Source organism: Cornus florida, unplaced genomic scaffold, assembly GCF_030987335.1.
Source record: "Cornus florida cultivar Cherokee Brave unplaced genomic scaffold, ASM3098733v1 CherokeeBrave_3.0.0_Hap2_Chr10, whole genome shotgun sequence".
NCBI lineage: Eukaryota > Viridiplantae > Streptophyta > Magnoliopsida > Cornales > Cornaceae > Cornus > Cornus florida.
In genome coordinates this window covers 5,943,689-5,966,601 of record NW_026775580.1, presented here as the reverse complement: position 1 = coordinate 5,966,601, position 22,913 = coordinate 5,943,689, and the positions used below count along the sequence as shown (strand labels likewise).

Sequence of the window (22,913 nt, the reverse complement as noted above, 5' to 3'; positions counted from 1 at the left end):
CAAAATCCAAAAAACTATCTACAGATTGGCAATTTTTCCCATTAACCAAGAATAAATAGAATGCAAAATATTCGCCTTGATAACCCACACCGACGACTCCTGTCTTTCGAAAGATCTCCTATTCCTCTCATGTCACAACCCCCACCAAATACAAAGAGGTGCAACCCTCCACGCCTTCCTAACCCGACTTTCCACTCGACTCCCTCTCCAAGCTTCTAACATATCCAACATGTTACTTGACACTACCCATTCCACCCCAAAAACATTCAGCATCAGACTCCAAACATCCACTGCCACTTTATAATGCAGCAAAAGCTGATTAACCGATTCGCCCGCCTTCTTACACATGCAACACCAATTAACTGTTATTCGGTGTCTTTTTCTGAGATTATCCAAAGTAAGAATGCTGCCAAGCGCCGCTGTCCACGTAAAAAAAGCCACCTTTATTGGAGCTGAAGTCCTCCAAACAGCCTTCCAAGGAAACCCATTGCTTATCGAATTCGTAAGACTTTTATAAAACAGCCTCACCTTAAACACCCCTCTAGAGTCCCCCTTCCACACCATCTCATCCCTTCCTTCCCCCTCCACCGCTTGACTATAAATTAATCCCATTAATTCGGTAAGCTCAAATAACTCCCAATCATTAAAATTTCTACGAAATCTCACATCCTAACTAGCTCTCCCATTCTTTAAACTAAAATAATCTGCCCCCACCACATGCTTCACCTCAACCATCCTATAAAGTCTAGGAAACCTACAAGCCAACGCCACATGCCCACACCAAACGTCCGTCCAAAACCTTACAAAACTACCATCCCTAACTCGAAATCTTATCCTCTTAGAGAATTCGTCCCACCCCCTCCTAATACCTTTCCATCACCCCATACCTGCTGATGCATTTCACACCTCCGGACACCCAACCTCCCTCCTCTTTCCCAAACCGACAAGCAATAACACGCCTCCAAAACACGGACCTTTTGCATCCAAATCTCCATAACCATTTCCCTAACAGAGCTTTGTTAAACATTTCCAACCTGCGCAGTTCCAAGCCTCCTCTTTGAATCGGGGTGCACACTTTCTCCCATTTCACAAGGTGGTACTTAAACTCCGCCCCCCACCCCCCCCAACCAAAAAAAAAAAAGTTCTGAATAACCACGGTTTTAGGGATTGGAAACAAAGACATGAAATATGTAGGAAGGTTAGCTAAAGTACTCTTCAGTAATGTAAGTTTACCCCCTTTCGACAAATATTACTTCTACCACCCAGATAACCTCTTTTGAAAACGTTCCACCACTGGATCCCAAACAACAACTCTCCTTGAGGAAGCACCCAATGACAGCCCCAAATAAGAAAAAGGAAAATCCTCCACTTCGCAACCCAAAATAGCTGCCAACTCATGAATATGACCCACATCCCCTACTGAAACAATCACACTCTTCCCAATATTAATCTTCAACCCCGAAACCACTTGAAAACAGGCCAAAACACACCTCAAGTGTCTTACTTGATTCACACTAGCATCACAAAACACAATAGTGTCATCAGCAAATAGCAAGTGAGAAGTACAAATCTGATTTGGCGCACGGCCCACTGCAAAACCTTGAATAAAGCCTAGAACTTTTGTCCTTTTTATGAGTCTACTAAAGGCTTCCATTACAATAATGAATTGAAAAGGGGACAATGGGTCCCCCTGACATAACCCTCTCGAACTTGCAAAAAAACCTGCTGGTGACCCATGCACTAAAATAGAAAAGCGAGCGGTCGAAATACATTAATGAATCCACCCCCTCCATTTGGTGCCAAACCCCATCCTCTCCGTCACATGCAATAAGAACACCCAGTTCTCATGGTCATAAGCTTTTTCTATGTCCAATTTACACACAATCCCCGGTTCACCACTCCTAACTCTAGCATCAATATATTCACTAGCAATAAGAACCGGGTCGAGAATTTTTCTTCCACCAACAAACGCATTTTGAGACTCCGATTTGACCCCATCCATCACTTTCCTTAACTTGTTAGCCAAAATCTTTGCAATAATCTTATAAACCGCACCCACCAAACTAATTGGTCTGAAATCCTTAGCTTCAACCGCTCCCCCCTTCTTAGGTATAAGAGTAATAAAAGTGGCTTCCAATGGGTCATGCCCTGGACTTCAAGGGATTTGATTGACGTATGGAGGGGCCAAAAGGTGGGGGCTCATGCTCGTGACTATTGGAGGGTGACCCCCCTTTGTGTTTGGTGGAGTCTTTGGAAAGAGCGGAATGGAAGATCTTTTGATGGGGGGGAATTCTCCATTGGGAAGTTGTCTATTATTTGTTATCTTTTTAGTTGGGTTATGGGGAGAAATTATATATCTTTAGATGAAATCGTGAACTTTTTGGGTTCTTTGGGTCCATAGGACTCCCTTTTTTGGTTTCGGTATTTGTACAGCTCTTGGGATGTGTTCCCCTTTTGAACGCTTTCTAATACAATTTTACTTATCAAAACAAAAAAAGTACTAGATGAACTTCCACAGGTTATTTGTTAAATGATGAACCGGTGCATTTGCCTTTTGGGTCATTTGCATGGGTGTGTGTTAAAATAATGGACTGGTGCATTTGCTCCCTGATTTCATTGGACGGTAGAATGCACTTGCAACAGTCACTCATGCCCCTTGGACTGGTTCATTATTACATTGTCCAACTGAAACATTTAAGAAAATTGTTCAACTTTTTGCAATAACATGAAAAGCAAAAACATGTTCTATAAGCGCTTTGGTGTACAAACACTCAATTACATGTTTTTAATGCCTGTGTTCACTCCAATGAATCTTGAACATTTTGATCACAAATAGGATTTACCTTTGAAGCTTAAATTACAGCTCAATTTGGTTCCGAAATTAAAATTCGCTTACACAAAAAACTAGAATACCTAAGATAAGTTTCATTATGAAATTATTCATTGTAATCTCTGTTATCATGAATTAAAATGTGCAATCATATCTAGGAATAACTTGAAACATGAAAATTACAGTATAACATTGATCTACTCATTCAATCATTAATGCCTTTCTGTGTATGGTAACAAGTATAAAAAATTGGTTTTACCGAACCCTCATAACATAATTAAAAATGTGATAGCTGCTGTCTTCCAGGTTTTTTTTTTTGACTTTCTTTTTATTGTTTAATGATGAACTTAAAAGAGTTAGGTTTTGTTCTTTTGCAGGCTGGTTATGTTGGAGAAGATGTTGAATCAATATTGTATAAACTGCTTGTGGTATGTTTTGTTTTTTTCCATCCAAGTAGTCTTAAGAAAGTATTTGAAATTTTACTTCTTATTTTTCAAACATCGGGGACTGGGTTGCTTCTGATTTACATTTGCTGTTCAATGCACTATAGTTAAAAATTTAGTTTTGTATTCTCTTGAGGAAAGACAAGTAATATTTGATAAAGTAGGTCCTTTGCATATAATTTCCAAGAGTGAAGATTTCATACTTGGCATATAAATGTAAGAGCTGAAATTAGTGTCTTAAATTATTTCAGAACTGAATGTTAATGAAAATTGGAATTATTACTTACCACCAAAAAAAGAGAAAAAAAGAAGAAAAGATTGGAATTATTGCCTTCAGCCCTCAATTCATTAATTTGTTGCCCCCTTTCGGCTGGTTGGTAAGATAGCTCAATTGATGATTGTGATTAATTTGGTTGGATGTAATTATTATTTTGCATGCAAATGTTCTATTGTCTAGAAGCTTTCTAGAGGTCACACTATCTACATGTTTACATTTTGAAGTGATTGTTTATGTCCATCAGTTGATTTTAGGATCTGCCTTTTAGCACAGTTCTATTAGTTTGTAGTATATAGTCCTTTTAGTTATTGGCTGATAATGGAGGGCACCATTGTTAAAAAATCATTGATCAAAGATGGTGACATTCTTAGATTATGTGCAAAAATGGCGAGGAAACGGTTGATCATCTTCTTTTACATTGTCCAGTGGTCCATTGTTGGCTTTTGTTTTTGGGTTTGTTTGGGAGAGTAGGAAAAACACCAGTGCCACTGGTGGCGATGAAATAGGCTCATGCAGTGGTACATGTTGTAAAGCATAAAACGGAAGTAGAGATAAATAAAACAAGTAGAACACACAGATATTGCGTGGTTTAGCCACTAGGGCCTACATCTACAGTACAAAGAGCCCAAAGGGCTACATCACTTTTATAATACTCTCTCAATTCATGAACAATACAATGGTAGAGACTCCTTTATATAGGAAGCAAAATGATGAGAATGGAAAGAGATAGAAATAGGAAACAAGGAGGATTTTTCTCCACTGATTCCTATAGTACCAACAAATCTTCAATAATAGGAAACTTCATCAATTATTGAGGATTTTCCTCCATTGATTCATTCATTAAATCTTCAATACTCCCCTTCAAGTTGGAGCATGAATGCCCAACTTGTCATTGAGATGATGAGTAGTAGCAACCGCAAATGATGAAGAGAGTAGAGATGGTGAAGAACAATGCTACCGAACACACCGGCAGCCCAAACAAGTCAACAAAAATTGCTGGAGACACGGCAAAGGCAAAGAACAATGCTACCGAATACACCGGCAACCCAAACAAGTCAATAAAAGCTGCCACAGACACGACAAAGGTGAAGAACAATTCTACCGAACACTCTGGTAGCCCAAACAAGTCACAAATAGCACCGAGAAACCCTTAGGAACATTTCATATGCTAAGGAAATACCCCAAAATAGGAGTCTGAACCTAGGTTGAGAAAGTAGGCTCTGATACCATGTCGCAAAGCATAAAACAGAAGTGGAGATAAATAAAACAAGTAGAACATACAGAAAAAGGGTACAAAGAAAGGAACCAAATCCAAGAAAAACATAAAATATGCCAAAGTCTACGTGATCCAATGATTAAAAGGATTTTATCTACGGGATCCCATGATTAGGGGGATCTTATCTACGTGATCTTATGATTATAGGGATCTTACATAAAACACCTAATAAAAGGCTAAAAACAACTAATAAAAATAAAAATAATAATAATAAAGATATTTCAACACTCCCCCTCGAGCTGGAGTGAAGATATCAATTAAGCCCAGCTTGGTAATCGAGGAATGAAGCAAGGATGGACCAATATATTTTGTGTACACATCGGCCGAGTGATTAGAAGACCGAACAAAGCATGGCTTGATAATTCCCGAACGAACCTTCTCTCTAATAAAATGAATGTCCACCTTTATATGTTTAGTCCTCTCGTGAAGAACATAATTTGAAGCAAGCATGATGGCTGACTTATTATCACAAAACAAGTCTGAGGACTGGTTTTCACCTAGCCTTAGCTCCTCCAAGAAAGATCGAAGCCAGAGAATCTCACAACTACCCTGAGCTATGGCATGATACTCAGCCTTTGCTGAAGATCTTGAAACTACAGGTTGTTTTAGCATCGTCGATTAGTAGATCTCCTATTGTGGATAAATGGAACAACAAAGGTAAATCACTCCGCCATGATCACTGCTTTTCAAGCAAAGAAAAAGAAAAGTGGATCGCTCGAACCACCAATTCTTTGGGCTCAGATGATGGAAATCTTGTTGTCAGAGATGAGTGCCAAGGTAATTTAATAAGGGTTAGAGGTCGCAGCAGGCAATGATCTATGCAGGAAAAACAGAAATGGGTTTGTCGAAACGCCATGAAGCATCATTCACAACCTTGTATGTTTTCTCGTTCCCATTCTCGGAGTTCCTCTTTAGCTCCTTCTTCTTCTACTCCTTATAGTGGGGTGTTGAGGGGAGGTGATGGGGAGGATGCTGAAGGGAGAATGGAGGAGGTTGAGATTCTTTCACCGGTGGTGGAAGTGGATGCTGAAGGGGAGGTAGTGTCTATTCATACAGAGGACGAGGTGGGGCCCTTGAATTGTTCCAAAGATAACAGGATGCTTGCCATAGTAGATGCCTTGCCGGTTACTGAGGATGGGGTAATGGTATGTGTTGGAAGGGATACAAAGTTCCAGTTGACTAATGAGGCCGCATCAGTTCTGGTGAAGGAATTGCAGATTTATAAAGGGTTGAAGGGGTTGAATCGACTTTTGGATTTCGAATCTGAAACTGTTGGAAATAACTCGGATGGGGATGTTGTTACACCTATGGTGGGCAATGGAGTTGTCTTTACGGCTGACGAAGGTCGATGTAGGATGGGAGGGGACAATGACAGGGAGGGTTTGGAAATGGTTGCATGGGAGGAGTCCGATATATTGGAAATGATGCAACCGTTATCTGAATTATGACCGGATGGGAGTAGGAGGGACTTTTTAGTCTCTGGTTGTGAGGATGTACGGGTGGATTGGGTAATAGAGAACATAGATTCTGTGAGTAGTAGATTGGGTGTCTCTTTCCAGCCAAATAAGGAGGAGGTTTGGGTGGTGCTGCACTCGATTGTTGAGGGGAAGAATGGGGAGGGTGTTGGGTGCGGGGATACTAATGTAAGGAAAAAGGAGGAGTTAGTTCCATGGAAAGGGGGAAGGGAAGTTCGTAGTCTCATCTCTGATGTTAACTATGAGGGGAGGAATGGGGTGAGGAGGGAGAGAAGTAGTGGGAGGGGAGGAGGGAGAAGGAGAGGGGAAGGGACATCAATAGGTATTTAATGAAGTGCCATATTGTTTCATGGAATGTCCGGGGACTGAATGACCCGGAGAAGAGGAAGGTGGTGAAACTGGCAGTGAGGAAGTGGGGCGTGCATGTGGTTTGTCTGTAGGAGACAAAGATGGAGGCTATTTTTGATAGGGTTGTTAGAAGCTTTTTTTTTTTTTTTTTTTTGGGATTTATTAATTGGGAGGCGTTGAATGCGGAAGGAACATCAGGGGGTATTCTGGTGATGTGGGATAAAAGATGGGTGTCAAGAAAGGATGTGTGGAGGGGTGGGTTTTCCATTTCTTGTGCATTTGCAATGGAGGAGGACGGGTTTAATTGGGTGTTTATGGCCAGTGGATAATGGGGAGAGGCATATTCTGTGGGAGGAGTTGGGGCTTATGAAGGAACAGTGGAATCATCCGTGGTGTATTGGAGGGGACTTTAATGTGGTTAGATCCCTGGGGAGCGATCGACAGGAGGAAGGTGGACTTCAGCTATGATACAGTTTTCGGAGTTCATTGATGGACACCATCTTCATGATTTGCCGTTACAGGGAGCGACATTTACATGGGGTAGTGGCAGATTTACCAACCTTCTCACGTTTGGATAGATTTATTATTTCTGATGATTGGGAGGAGAAGTTTTCGGATGCAGTACAGGCAGCCTTGGCTAGACCGATTTCAGATCATATTCCTTTAGCCCTAGATTGTGGAGGGATGAGGTCAAGGATCGCACCTTTCCAGTTTGAAAATATGTGGTTGAGGGCGGATAATTTCCAGGGATTTGTGAGAACTTGGTGGGAGGGGAGTATGATAGACGGTAACCTGAGCTTCATTCTTGCTAAAAGACTTAGGGTGTTGAAGACTGAGATCGAAAGGTGGAATAAGGAGGTGTTTGGGAATCTAGAGTGGAGGAAGAATAGGGCTTTTGCAGAGATTGATTGTTTGGAAGGCTCGAGTGGGATTGGTGAGGAGCAGAAAAGTAGGATGGGAGCATGCCAGGTTGAGATTGCTGGGATTGCTATGGCGGAGGAGATTTCTTGGAGACAGAAATCTAGGGCTATATGGCTTAAGGAGGGTGATCGGAATACTAAGTTCTTTCATCGGTTAGCCAATGCTCATTGGAGGGGTAATCACATTGGGAGGCTCATGGTTGAAGTGGAGGCACTAATTAGGGAAGAAGATGTTCGTAGGGGGATTACTAATTTTTATCAGGGCCTATTTACTGAAAATGCCTCTTCGAGACCTCCGCTGGATGGTCTTCATTTTGACTCTATCTCGGAGGCAAGATGAGGTCGTGAAGGCACTTAGAAGCTGTAATGGGGACAAAGCTCCAGGCTAGATGGCTTTACAATTGGGTTCCTTTTGGAGAGTTGGGCAGTGGTTAGGAATGATGTGATGGGAACGTTCCATGCTTTTCATTCTTAGGGGCGGTTTGAAAAATCCTTGAATGCATCGTTTATTGCACTTATTCCAAAGAAGGCGGGAGCTGCTGATGTGAAGCATTTTAGACCTATTAGTTTGTTGGGATGCATTTACAAACTAATAGCTAAAGTCCTCCGCTTTGAGATTGAGAGAGGTTTTGGATGACATTATTTCGGATTCTTAGAACGCTTTTATAGGTGGGCGACAAATCCTTGATTCTACACTTATTGCTAGTGAGTGCGTGGATGATAGGTTGAAGAGTGGTGTCCCAGGAGTTGTATGTAAACTGGATGTTAAGAAAGCGTATGACCATGTTAATTGGAACTTTTTGTTATGTATGTTGGAAAGGATGGGCTTTGGGGAAAAATGGAGGAAATGGATTGAGTTTTGCATTTCTACAGCGAGATTCTCGGTGCTGGTTAATGGGTCTCCAACCGGTTTTTTTAGAAGTTCGCGAGGCTTATGACAGGGGGATCCTCTCTATCCATTTTTGTTCGTTATTGTTATGGAGGCACTCAGTCGGTTGATGGGTAGGGCAGTGGAGTTGGGGTTCATCAGGGGATTCAGGGTGGGAAGGGAGGATGATCATTTTGTGGAGATTTCTCGTTTACTATTCGCAGATGATACTTAGGTCTTTTGCGAGGTTGAGGTGTCCCCGATGAGATATTTGAGGTCGGTGTTGGTGTGTTTTCAGGCAGTTTCGGGATTGAAAGTGAATGTGGGAAAGAGTGCTATGATTCTGGTGGGGGAGGTTCACGATTTGGAGGAGTTAGCTTCTACTCTTGGTTGTGTTAGTTCCTTTCCGATTTCTTATTCAGGCATGCCTTTTGGGGGTTTCCACAAGGACTGTGGGTGCTTGGGATCCATTGGTAGAGGGTGGAGAGGAGACTTGTTGGATGGAAGAAGCAGTACTTATCGAAAGTAGGGAGAGTCACCTTGCTGAAGAGCACGTTATCGAGCATTTGACATTCCTACTTATTTTTGTCCTTATTCTAGATTCCATCAACGGTGGCTGCGTCAATTGAGAGATTGCAGAGGAATTTTTTATGGGGCGTTTTAGGGGATGAATTCTAAGTATCATCTTGTTTGTTGGGAGAAGGTTTGCAGGCCATGAAATTCGGAGGAGTAGGGATTAGGAGGTTAGTGCCGTTCAATAGGGCTCTCCTTGGCAAGTGGTTGTGGAGGTTTGGTATTGAGCGTCATAGGTTATGGAGGAGAGTTATCTTGTGCCGGTTTAGGGAGGGTAGGGGAGGGTGGTGTTTGGATACGGTAAGGATTTTGGGAGGGGTGGGCGTGTGGAAAGCCATTTGGAAGGGGTGGAATGGGTTTTCTAAGCATATCAGATTCAGAGTTCAGGAGGGTAGAGAGATTCGGTTTTGGAAAGATGTTTGGTGTGGTGATCGTACCTTAGCAGGCCTCTACCCCAGACTGTTTAGGATTGCTGTTAACAGACAGGCCTCGGTTGTCGACTGCTATCGTCTTGATAACGGGAGGATGACATGGGATGTGTTGTTTACGAGATCTTTTCAGGATTGGGAGTTGGAGGATGTTTCTGGATTGTTGGAGTTGTTGTATATAGACAGGAGATTCGTGGAGGAGGTAGGGACTTAATGGTTTGGGTTCCTTCTGCTAAAGCAAGTTTTAGTGTGAGATCCTTTTTTGGATGTCTTAGGGACACGGATGGGATTACGTTTCCGTGGAAGGCTATTTGGCGATCCAAGGCGCCGCTTAAGGTGGCTTTCTTTCCGTGGACAGTGGTATGGGGCAAAATATTGACACTTGACAATTTGAGGAAGAGAAATCGGATTACTGTCAACTGGTGTTGTATGTGTAAGTGTAATGAAGAGACGGTGGATCATCTTCTTTTGCATTGTCCAGTGGCGTTGGATTGCTGGAGTCTTTTGTTTAACCTTTTCGGAGTTTCATGGGTCATGCCTAGATCAACGAGAGGTCTGATGGATGCTTGGAGAGGGGGAAGAGTGGGACCTCAAGCTTGAAGGTATTGGAGGATTGCGCCTTCTATGGTGGTGCCTATGGAAGGAACGTAATAGTAGATCCTTTGAAGGAAAGGAGTCGTCGGTCGTCGGTTGCTATGCTTAAGTCCTATGTTATTAGTTATCTTTTTTTCTAGATTTCGGGTAGATATTGTTCTTTTTTGAGGAGACAATTGATTTCCTGACCTCCTTGGGGCCTTAGGGTACCATGCTTTTGTGTTGTATTTGGGATGCGTTCCCCTTTTGAACGCCTTTTAAGAATTATTTACTTATCAAAAAAAGAAAATTATGCTGCAAAACATCCATTTCAATTATGCTGCAAAACATCCATTTCTACCTTCATAGCAGACATCCAATTGGGATTTCAGAGAGCCTCAAACACATTTTTGGGAATGGAAATAGAATCAAGTTTGCTTATAAAGGCTTGATAAGACCTTGAAAGACCATCATAAGAGATATACTGCGAAATAGGATAATCTGTACTACAAGAGAATCCAAATCGAGCAGGGGGTTTGCGGTACCGAGTGGGATACCGAGAATCAGGAACAGGGTCAGGGCAATGTAAAGGAGAGGGAGATGTGCGTGAACCTGAATCTAAGGAGGATGAAGGCAGTGGAGGCAGAGCACGAGGGCGGTGAGAATAGACTAGCAAATAGGGTGAGGAAACCAAAAGAGAAGACTTTTCTTAAAAAATAGGAAGAGTACGAACAAGAGGTTCGCCTCTTGATCGAGAGTAGAAGTTTCCTTCAAGATAGTGTTAGAACCATAAAAAGGGGTATGCTCATGAAAGGTGACATCAAGAGAGTGATACATGTGTTTGTGTACTGGATCATAACACCGGTAACCTTTTGACATGGAAGAGTATCCTAAAAAGATACATTTAATGGCCTTGTCATCAAGTTTAGTACGAGAAGAGCTACGATTCTGAACAAAACATGTATATCCAAACACCCGAGGCATGATGGAAAAAAGAGTAATATCATGCTGAAACACTTGTAAGGGGGCCTTACCATTTAAGACTCTACTAGGGGTACGATTAATGAGAAAAGTAGCTGTAAGAACCGTCATACTTTGGCACATTCATACCACTTAAAAGACATTGAACAACTGACATTAGTTGGCGGTTTTTACGCTCTGCGACACCATTTTGTTTAAGGGTATATAGGCAAGTAAGTTGATGAAGAATACCCTGTTGGTTAAGTTGAGACCGAAACTCATTGGAATTATTCATGACCGTTGTTAGACCTAATATTCTTAGCAACAGTTTTATATTAAGTTTTGATCATTTGGAGGAATTGAGTGAACAAGGGAAAATTTTCAGATTACTTTTAAAGTAAAAATACCAATGTGCTGTATGAATAATCATCAATGAATGTGACACAATAGTGATGCCCCAAAAAGTAGTAACAGGAGAAGGACCCCACACATCAGAATCTATGAGATCAAACATACTAGGTGCACGATGCATATGAGAAATATAACCGGTTCTAGTATGTTTAGAAAGCTCACAAATCTCACATTGAAACTTATTATCTCTACAAGCCGTTATTAATGAAGGGAAAAAAGCAGACATAAATACTGTAAGTTTACATGCCTAAGGTGAGCATGCCATAAACTTAAAGTCTCAAAAGAAAAATCATAAGACCTGGAAACCGAAAGAACATAGGCTTGAAGCAAGTGGAGGAGGTATCGGTAGAGGATCCCTAAAGTAGTAGAGGCCATCGTGCTCATATCCCCTGCCAAAAATCCTCTTCGAACACTGGTCCTTTAAAATGCAGTAATGAGAAAAGAAAATCACTGCACAGTTTAGTGATTTGGCAAGTTTGCTAACAGATAGAAGATTAAATGCAAAGTTACGAACACGAAGAACATATAACAAAATAATATAAGGGGATAGATGAACATCTCCTTTACTACGAATAATGGTGGTTAACCCATCGGCTAGACTAACAACCTGATAATAGGGGTAACGGGGGTAAAAAATAATGACAACTCACCAGTCATGTGATCATTTGCTCCGGAATCCAGAATCCAAGTAGGTTTTCCTACTTTAACATGAAAAGCAGGAGTACCTATGACATGGGAGTAGAAGAGCCGCTGGTAGATAAAGCTCTGAACTACTCCTGACCAATTTGGGACTGTAACAGATTAAAATCCTGAAAAGATGGTCTGGGAGGAGTTGAAGCAGGACGGATAACAATCTGTGTTGTAGTATACCCACCAATAGTATCGGCTACTACGGCAGTGCGGCCACGACCCGAAGATAAAGTGTCCTTTTGGCTTCTAGAATCACTCATAGTACCAAAATAAGGCTGGTCCACACGTCAAAGAGGGAGGAAAGAAAAAAACAAGGCCGGAAAAATCGGCGCTTTCCTCTAAATATGCTGCCGAGTAAACATCGGTGGCCCACAAAAGAAAAAAAACACCCAGAAGGATCCTTAGATCATAAAAAAACCTAAAGGAATTCTCTTGAAAAAGGAGTAAAAAATAGAGGGTTACCTGAGGGGTCCGGCGCAAGGGTTGGGAGGAGATGGAGGTGCACCGCAGGTGAGGGAAAATGGTGAGAGGGAGAGAGAAGGTGGCGGCATTGGGGAGGAAGATGGGGAAGCGAATGTTTTTGTTTTCCTGTAATACCAAAAAGAAGTTTTAGGTTTTGGCTTACTCAAACCAATAGCCAAAAGCTATATTTATATACAAGAATAGGGTACTGAGAAAGGAAACCAAATCAAAGAAAAACATAAAATATGCCAAAATCTACATGATTCCATGATTATGGGGATCTTATCTACTGGATCCCATGATTACAGGGATCTTATCTACGCAATTCTATGATTATAGGGATCTTACATAAAACACATAATAAAAGGCTAAAAACAACTAATAAAAATAAAAATAATTATAATAAAGATATTTCTACAGTATATGGTGAAAAGGCATGTACGCGGTGTTGGTACTCTATTGTAATATTGCTACGAATCATAGTGGAATCTCTTCTCATCAGTGGATGTAGGCCGGTTTTGGCTGAACCATGTTATAAGCTGGTTAATGCCCATAAGCGGGGCAACCACTACCACATTGGGAGGATTTGTGTGGATGGGGTGGAGTTATGTAGGGAGGATGAGGTGTGTAGGGGATTGCCTCATATTATCAGCGATTGTACACTGAGACAAACAAAAGGAGACCTAGGCTTGGAGGTTTACACTTCGATATGATTTCTGATATGTATAGAGATGCCTTGGAGATTCCATTTACTGAAGAGGAAGTTTTGTTAGCACTCAAAAGCTGCAATGGTGACAAAGCCCCAGGACTGGATGGCTTTACTATGAGAATTGTTGGCAAGTTGGGGTATGGTAAGGGGAGAGGTGATGGGGACATTCCAGGACTTCCATTCTAATGGGAGATTTGAGAAATCATTGAATACAGCTTTCATCGCTCTTATTCCCAAGAAGGGTGGGGCATCTGACGTAAAGGATTTTAGACCGATTAGTTTGGTAGGTTGTATGTACAAACTTATAGCTAAAGTCCTTGCCTCGAGATTAAGGGATGTTTTGGATGGAGTTATTTCAGAATCCCAGAATGCTTTTATTGGTGGCCGACAAATACTGGATTCTTCTCCTATTGCCAGTGAGTTTGTGGATGCTAGATTGCGTAGTGGCATTCTAGTTCTTTGTAAGCTTGATGTTGAGAAAGCCTACGATCATGTCAGTTGGAGTTTTTTGCTCTATATGTTGGAGAGGTTGGGTTTCGGGGAGAAATGGAAGAGGTGGATTGAGTTTTGTATTTTGTCTGTGAGGTTCTTGGTTTTGGTGAACGGGATTCCGTCTGGTTTTTTTGGTAGCTCTCGGGAATTGAGATAGGGTGACCCTCTCTCGCCTTTTATGTTTATCATTGTTATGGAGGCTCTTAGCAGGCTGCTGAGGAGGGCTGTGGAGTTGGGGTTCATTAGGGGCTTCAGGGTGGGGAGAGATTTGGAACAGCAGCTTGAAATCTCCCGCCTACTTTTTGCGGATGATACTTTGGTGTTTTGTGATTTGGATGTGTTGCAGGTGAGATATCTGAGGTGTGTTTTGGTTTCCTTTTAGGCTGTCTCTGGCCTAAAAGTGAATGCGGGGAAGAGCACCTTAGTCCCGGTGGGGGACGTGCAGGACATTACCAATCTTGCAACAACTCTAGGGTGTGGGGTCTCGTCTTTCCCCATCTCTTACTTGGGTTTGCCCTTGGGTTCGCCGTCGACAAGGGTGGGGGATTGGGACCCTGTGATTGACAGGTTTGAGAAGAGGCTTGCTAGGTGGAAGAAGCAGTATTTGTCTAAAGGGGGAAAGGTCACTCTTATGAAAAGCACTTTATCAAGTCTTCCTACATATTTTCTCACTTTTTCAGATTCCAGTCTCTGTGGCCGAAAGGATTGAGAAGATCCAGAGGAATTTCCTTTGGGGTGGTTTTGGGGATGAGTTTAAATATCATCTTGTATGGTGGGAGCAGGTTTGCAGGCCTATTCAGTTGGGTGGCTTGGGTATCAGGAGCCCTTTTGCTCTTTTAGGGAAGTGGTTGTGGAGATTTGGAGGTGACCGCCATCGGTTATGGAGGAGGGTCATTTCATGTCGCTTTGGGGAGGACAGTGGAGGGTGGGGCTCCAGGGTGGTTAGATTATCCACTGGTTGGTGTTTGGAAGTTTATCCGGAAGGGATGGGATGAATTTTCCAAGCATATCAGATTCAGAGTTCGAGACAACAGGGACACTAGGCTATGGGAGGATATATGGTGTGGTGAATGTGCGCTGGCTTCTTTGTTTCCTAGACTATTCAGGATTGCTGGTGACAGACTTGCTTGGGTGGCCGACTGTTATCGTCTTGATAGCAGGAGGATCACCTGGGATGTGCGTTTTCAGCGACAGTTTCAGGACTGGGAGTTGGAGGATATTGCGGACTTGTTGGAATTGCTGTATAGACAGACGATTGATGGGGGAGGCCCAAATTCCCTTATTTAGAGATTTGAGGTCCGCTCTTTCTTTCATTGCCTCTCAAGCTTCTCTGGGGCTCATTTTCCTTGGAAGACGGTTTGATGCTCGAAGGCTCCCCTGAGGGTGGCATTCTTTGTATGGACTGCCGTTTGGGGCAAGATTCTTACCCTTGACAATCTTAGAAGGAGAAGATAGGTAGCGGTCAATTGGTGTGGCATGTGCAAGAGGGATGGAGAGTTAGTGAATCATCTCCTTTTACATTGTCAGGTGGCTCACGACTGTTGGAGTCTCATCTTTGGTCTGTTTGGTATACAGTGGGTTATGTCCCGGTCTACGAGAGGTTTGATCGACTCATGGAGAGGGTGTGGTATAGGTCCTCACGTTATTCATTTTTGAAGGGCGGTACCACTTTGCGTTTGGTGGTGTATCCGGAAGGAACGTAATAGTAGATCCTTTGAGGGGGAGGAATCTCCCGTGGGAATGTTAAAATACCGTATCATTAGCTATCTTTTATGTTTGGGGGGGTGGGGGAGGAGTTCATCTTTGGAGGACATGATTGACCTATTAGGATCCTTGGGTCCTTAATCCACTTGTTTATGTTCTCTGTGTTTTTATGTTTTTATTTTTTTTTATTTTTTCTCTTGTTAGGCTTGTTGTACTTGGATGCGTTCCCCTTTTGAACGCTCTTTAATACATTTTTACTTATAAAAAAAACGAAGAGATTGTTGAGCCAAGATCAGATCAGAGGTCTTATGGCTTAACTTGAGCTTGAGCACTTCCCAAATTTAACAATCTTCATTCAAATAGTCAGGTTCCAAGCTTGACCTGGCTTATTTGCAGCCTTGAAAAATTTGAGTCATGAGTTTCTAATAATATCCTAGCACATTTCTTGCGTTTGGACAAAAAAAATTATGCTCTCCCTCAAAGAAACAGAAAAAAGAAGGAAATATTCTCAATGATTTGCACAGATCTCGGCAAAACCAAAATTGTAAAATGAATCTTTCTGTAATTTAAAGGGTTAAAGTTTTCTAGAGTTGATTTTAGTAATATAATTTTTCTTTTTGATACATAAATCGGGATGGGGATGAAAACGTTACTCAAGCTCCTTAAGGAGACCTAAACTCATGCATACATGGTTTAATATGCCTTACCAGCTAAACTAGCTGGCATCTTTGAATTTTAGTACTATAATTCTAGTAAATTTTTCTGCTTACATATAGTCTGGCTCATTGATTTTGGATATATATTGAATACAGTGCTAATGTAGCTTGCCCACATAGAATATCAATCATGTATGTTTCCATAATTTGCTTCTGTGAATCTGTCAAAAATAATTGCAATTATTAGCAGCAGAATACCTAGGGTGGTTTTGCCATGGTTAAGAGCTGTATCAAAATATATGCTGTATGAGTTGACTCTTTACTTCAAGTAGCTGGGAGAAAGCTTTGTTGAGTTGATTTGAGTGTTGACTCATTAATGGGAGGAAGTTGATGCAGTTATGGTCTCCAGAGAAATCCAGCAGCCCCCTATGTGTCATCTCTTAGAATTGGCTGTTAGACAAAAACATCAGGCTAGTCAATAGTTGCTTGCATTCATAAAATAGTCTTGAGTTGGCTCTTTTCCTGGTGGAAATTGGCTTTGTTGAACTTGCCTGTAATTATTCTTGAGGTATTTTGATGAATAAAAAGGAAGAAAATTGGATTAAAAAAAGAGAGTATAAATCTGATCTCTGTTACCCTTGTAAAGATTTGGAATCACATTTGTAGTTTCATTGGCTTTTCTTTGGTGGAGTGATCAGGGGGTTATTTAATTAGAGAAGATGGGAGGGGCGGGGTGTTAGATGTTTCATGGGCTTTCTAGGCTCCAGGCCGGGGGCTGATAAATGTGAATTGTCATTGAAATGATTGAAGAAGCCTCAATCCTGGCCAACAAAATAGCACTTTTGTTGGTTGATTAGGAAGGTATTAGTATTGGCCTTGTTTGGCTTGATGTTCATAAGTTTTTTACATCATAACTTGTTCCCTACTTTATAGAAAATTTCCAGTGGCTTTCCTTGAATGGGAAGTCAATAATTTTATTTTTATATTTTTTACCCTTCATCATTGCTTTTGTGTAGATTCATTAGTCGCATATGTGCATCTGTTATTTCAAACGGTGTAGACACTGTTTTTGTTTACTTGATCATGTCTCCTTGCCGAAAGAGTGCTTTTGTTGGTAGTTACACATCTCATGTCACTGGTTTTAAAATATAACTTTTTAGTACTTTTAGCATTTTAATTTGTCATTTAAAACTTTTACATCTGTGTCTCTACAGTTCCATGCTACCTTTTTATTTTTTCCATGTTCAAACCTTTTCATTATTCAGTAAACTCAAATAACTCTGCCCTTGGATTTGGCTTGAAGGTTGCTGAGTTCAATGTACAAGCAGCTCAACAGGGGATGGTTTACATTGATGAAGTTGATAAGATAACCAAGAAGGTTCTACCTTTTTTTCCAGCGTATTTATTTCTGAATTAATGTATATGTATTTTCAGTCCCAAAAATTTCCTTTTTTGAGTTTTTCTGCAGGCTGAGAGCTTAAACATCAGCAGAGATGTGTCTGGCGAGGGTGTTCAGCAGGCTTTACTGAAAATGCTGGAAGGAACTGTAAGTGATTTGATTATGCAATACTTGTTAATTCATCAAATAAATGTTTGTGGCTCCAATTCTTCTCGTATTGAGGTGATAGATTCTGTACATTGGGCTGTGGAATCCTTAGCACATGCGAGTTGCTCTGATATTGAGTTAATATATTATATGATGGCTTCCACAAGCATTATTGTCCTTGTAAACCAAGTATTATTCAATCCCTGCAAGTGTTATCTGATGCCTGCCTAAGAGAGTTCTGTTGGCCTGAGACTAGGTGCTGTTTGATAAAATTGAAAATTTAAGCATGGAAAATTTTAAGATGTGAATTTTAAATGCTAAACAGAGGTATTACCAGAGAATTCAACACCTGTTGAGGAGAATGACAATGGAGATGACACAAGTGGAACTGGAAGGATTCTGATTGACGTGGAGGCACATAAGTTATGGTGTTTTGCTCCTTAAATCCTACTTATCCAATCTTCCACAAGTACTTTTATCCCCACCAGTGGTGACTTGCTCCCTTTCAGTGGATTTGTTGGAGTCACAGAAAGTGAATATACGGCAATGATACAGAAACCATCTCTTCCATTGTACTAAATTCCTTCCCCTGAAGAGATGTCAGGTGTGAAAATTGGGCCTTTGATTCACGGAAAATGACATCCATGCTTACATTCACCTTTTCTCGATTCTGGATGATAACATTTGTAGTCCTTTTGTGTGACTGAGCTTCCAATAAAGAAACAGTTAAATTGGATAACAGTGTGTTTTAGGGTTAGAGAGGAGAAGGAGAAGGAGAAGGAGGAGAAGAAGAAGAAGACAAAGAAGAGAGAATCTGGTGTGTGTACGGTTCTACACACCACCTCTCCTATTTATATTAAGTAAGCAAAATTACAATAATGTCCTTAATAATCAAAATAAACTCTGACACTCCCCCTTAAGCTGGAGCATAGAGATTAAACATGCCCAGCTTGAAACATAATCGCTGAAAAGCACCACAAGCTAACGGCTTCGTAAGAATATCACCCAACTGATCGTTACAGCAAACATAGGGAGTAGTAATCTGTTTCCGCATCAAAAGATCATGAATAAAATGACAATCAACCTCTATATGCTTGGTGCGCTCGTGAAAAACAGGATTGCTAGCAATAAATATAGCGGCCTGATTGTCACAATGCGTTGACATAGGAGTAGGAACATCAATACCCATCTCCTGAAGAAGCGAGCGGACCCACAACATCTCAGAGGTGGTGTGAGCCATAGCAGGATACTTAGCTTCAACACTAGAACTAGCAACGACAGACTGCTTTTTACTGCGCCAAGTAACAAGATTACCACCAACAAAAGTGCAATAGCCAGATGTTGATATCCTATCAGGGCAATTGGCAGCCCAATCAGCATCACTAAACCCTATCACAGATAAAGAGGAAGATGGTTTATACAAGCAGTGATTTCCAGGTGGACCCTTCAAATAACGTAGAATGTGACAAACAACGTCAAAATGAGGTCGACAAGGAGCATGCATATACGGACTAACCACACCAACATCATATGTAATGTCGGGACGAGTAACAGTAAGATAAATCAATTTTCCAACCAAGTGTCGATATTGTCCAGAATCAACAAACAACTCTCCCTGTTCACCATCAATTTTGACCATAGAGTCCATAGGAGTATCAACAGGTCGAGCACCTAAAAAACCGGTCTCAGATAGAAGATCCAGAACATATTTCAGTTGAGACAGTGAGATGCCCTGACAAGAACGATTAACTTCAATCCCAAGAGAATAGCGAAGAGAACTCAAGTCCTTAGTATGAAATTGTTGACCTAAATTTCGTTTCAGTTCTGCAATGCCTAATGAATCACTCAGAGATGATAATATCATTAACATAAACAATTAAGACAATGGTACCAGTAGAAGTGCGGCGAACAAATACAAAATGATCTGAAGTAGAGCGCTGGAAACCAAACTCAATCACCGCAGCACTGAATCCATCAAACCAGGCACGAGGGGACTGCTTTAGACCATAAAGAGCCTTTCGCAGTCGACATACTAGGTGCTCACTACCAGCAACAACATAACCAGGAGGCTGATCCATGTAAACTTCTTCTTGAAGGTCGCCATGAAGAAATGCATTGTTTATATCAAGCTGATATAAAGGCCAAGAACAACAAACTGTCACAGAAAGAAGAACCCGTATAGAATTAAGACTGGCTACAGGAGAAAAAGTCTCTAAATAATCAACTCCATACGTCTGCGTATACCCTTTGGCAATCAAACGCGCCTTAAGACACTCAACAGAACCATCGGGAAGATACTTCACAGTCTAAACCCAATGACAACCAACAGTTCATTTCCCAGAAGGAAGAGCAGTAAGCTCCCAAGTCTGATTCTTATAAAGAGCATTCGTTTGCTCATCCATAGCATGTTTCCATTCAGACGTAGATAAAGAATGTTGATAAGACGAGGGAATAGAGATAGAAGACAAAGTAAAAGCAAAAGACTGCAGGGAGGAGGAAACACGATTATACGACACAAAATTAGCAATGGGATGTTTAGAACAAGTACGTTTACCTCAACGTAACACAAGTGGTAAATCATCTGTAGCAGAAGTGGAAGATGGATGAACAAGAACCTCTGCTTGGGAAGATGATGCAAGTGGTAAATCATCTGTAGCATAAGTGGAAGATGGAGGAACTAGAACCTCTGGTTGAGAAGATGACGCAAGTGGTAAATCAACTGTAGCAGAAGTGGAAGATTGAGGAACAAGAACTTCTGGTTGAGAATATATCGTGTCCAGACTATAAGAAACAATGGGACGATATCGAGATCGCTGATAGACCTGCAAAGGAGGATTAAAAGGTGGATCCAATGGCATGGGAAGAATAGGAGAAGATAAGGAAGGCTCCCCCTCATGAGCAGATATGAGATCTAGTAACAAACGCTCACTAGATGATGAAAAGAAAGCATGGGACTCAAAAAAACGTTATATTGGCACTCACAAAGTATCAGCGAGACTCAGGACTATAGCAACGGTACCCCTTTTGAGTATGAAAATATCCAAGAAAAACACATTTACGAGCACGCAGAGAGAGTTTGTCTCAACCAGGATCCAAGATATGAACAAAGGCTACACAACCAAAGACATGAGGAGTGAGTTGAAAAGGAGAGACACTATGGTATAAAAGAGAAAAAGGAGTTTGGTTATTCACAACAGTACAGGGCATACGGTTAATGAGATAACAAGAAGTAAGAACGGCATGAACCCAAAAATGTTTTGGCACTTGCATATTGAATAACAAAGTACGAGCAACATCCAACAGGTGGCGATGCTTTCGCTCAACAATACCTCTCTGTTGAGTAGTGTGAGCACAACTAGTCTGATGAATGATACCACGATCAACACAAAAGGAATCCATGATAGACTGTGTATACTCTAAGGCATTATCAGATCGAAATTTTTTAATGCGCTTACCAAACTGAGTAAGAATTTCATTGTAAAATTTAGCAACAATACGAGGTAACTCAGATCTCTCTTTTATAAAAAATAATCATGTCATTCGAGAATAATCATCAATGAAGATAACAAAATAAAGGAATCCATTCAAATTGGTGGTTCTAGAAGGACCCCAGATGTATGTGTGGACTAAGTCAAAGGACTCGGCCTCACGTCTATGACTACGACTCGGGAAAGAACTACGATGATGCTTACCCAACTTACAAGCTTCACACTCTAGAACAGAGATATGACCGACTCAACGTAGGAATAGCTAATCGTAACTTTGCTAAAGATGGATGACCCAAACGAAAGTGCCATTGAAGAGGAGAGACTGTAGCACTCAAAGCTGATGACAAGACAGGCTGGGGTTTACTAGAGTCAAGATAATATAACCCATCTTTCTCATGTCCTAAACCAATCACCTTCTTTGTCCTAAGGTCTTGAAAGACACATGAAGTGGGAGAAAAAGTTATGGAACAGTTTAATGTTTTAGTCAATTGACTGACAAAAAGTAAATTAAAAGGAAGGAACATGGAGACTTGAAGATGGTGATAACGAATCGGAAGGGTGAAGGACACCTTTTGCAAGGACAGGTTGAGAAGAACCGTTAGCTAAAACAATGTGATGATTAATAGGATTTAAATTAGAGGAAAGAGATGATGTACCCGACATATGTGAGCTATCTCCAGGGTCAATGACCCAGGATGGAGTGGATTTAGCCTTACATGCAATATTACCTGAATTAGCCAAGGTAGCAGTGGAAGTGGGTGAACGAGTAGTTTGCAAAGTCTGAATAAGCTTGCTAAGTTGTGTAATAACTGCATCATGAGAACCAAAATCAGAAGCTACATGTCCTGAAACATAAGGCTACAATGATTTACACTTCCTGTCATGTTGTCCACTAGGATGGCCACCACCACAGGAACCAGCCCGAAAATAAGATTGTTGTTTATGGTCAGCCATGAACAAAATTTGGACAAAAAAATGGGATAAATCAGAATTCCAAAGTCGAAAAATTGCAGGTCCAAGTCCAAATTGTGACAATTATAGGCCTAGTATGTTGTAAACAATTGGGAACCAGATTATAAGCCTGCTGCCTTAGCAAAAGTACTGGTCCAGAATCAAATCAAAAACCAACAATGAATCTGAATTGCAATTCCACAGAAGAAATCTCAGAAGCAAAGGAAAACAGTGTATATTCTATTTCGGAACCACGGAAGACCTGTTCAACTGACCCTTAGAGCCACATAAATTGTTCCAGATTCAATACATAATCCAAGAATCAACAACTAAAGTCTTTCCAAGCCCAAACACATCAAATAAGATGAAGCTTCACATGACCAATAGCAAAATCCCTATGAGCAGTGCTGAAAAAAAACACCCAGTGGCCATAAGCATGGGGTTTGGGGATTGCGGGCCCTTTTAGCTTGGGAGCTCTTTGTCTAAGGATGCCTAACCGCCTAACCTGTTTTGACTTTCCAAGTTGACTTGCCAAGCAAGGAGACCTCTTGAAACCCTCTCATAAGGGTAGAGAAAGAGTGCAGTCAGTCATTTTGCTGCTATAGCCGACTAAACCAAGTCCAGATTTGCTAAAAAACCTATGCAACACCTTGAATCTTCCAACCAAACTCAACACAATGATCTAGATAGCCAGGACGCATCAATTGTTCACAGTGATGTGTGGGGCCATCTCGTGTTCCTAATCATTTAGGTTTTAAATGGTTTGTTTCTTTTATTGATGATTGTACTCGTGTTTCATGGATCTATTTGTTGAAAGAAAAAAGTGATGTTTA

General features: G+C 41.1%; 1 protein-coding gene across 1 annotated transcript in view; it reads left to right on the top strand.

The window, feature by feature from the left end:
- The window catches only part of LOC132276753 (CLP protease regulatory subunit CLPX3, mitochondrial-like), a 73,917-nt gene that overhangs the window by 10,012 nt on the left and 40,992 nt on the right, over nt 1-22,913 (top strand). The window contains exons 5-7 of the mRNA XM_059778339.1: nt 3,208-3,258; nt 17,399-17,473; nt 17,564-17,641. Coding sequence (XP_059634322.1) covers nt 3,208-3,258; nt 17,399-17,473; nt 17,564-17,641 — 204 coding nt within the window. The remainder of the gene's footprint in view (nt 1-3,207; nt 3,259-17,398; nt 17,474-17,563; nt 17,642-22,913) is intronic.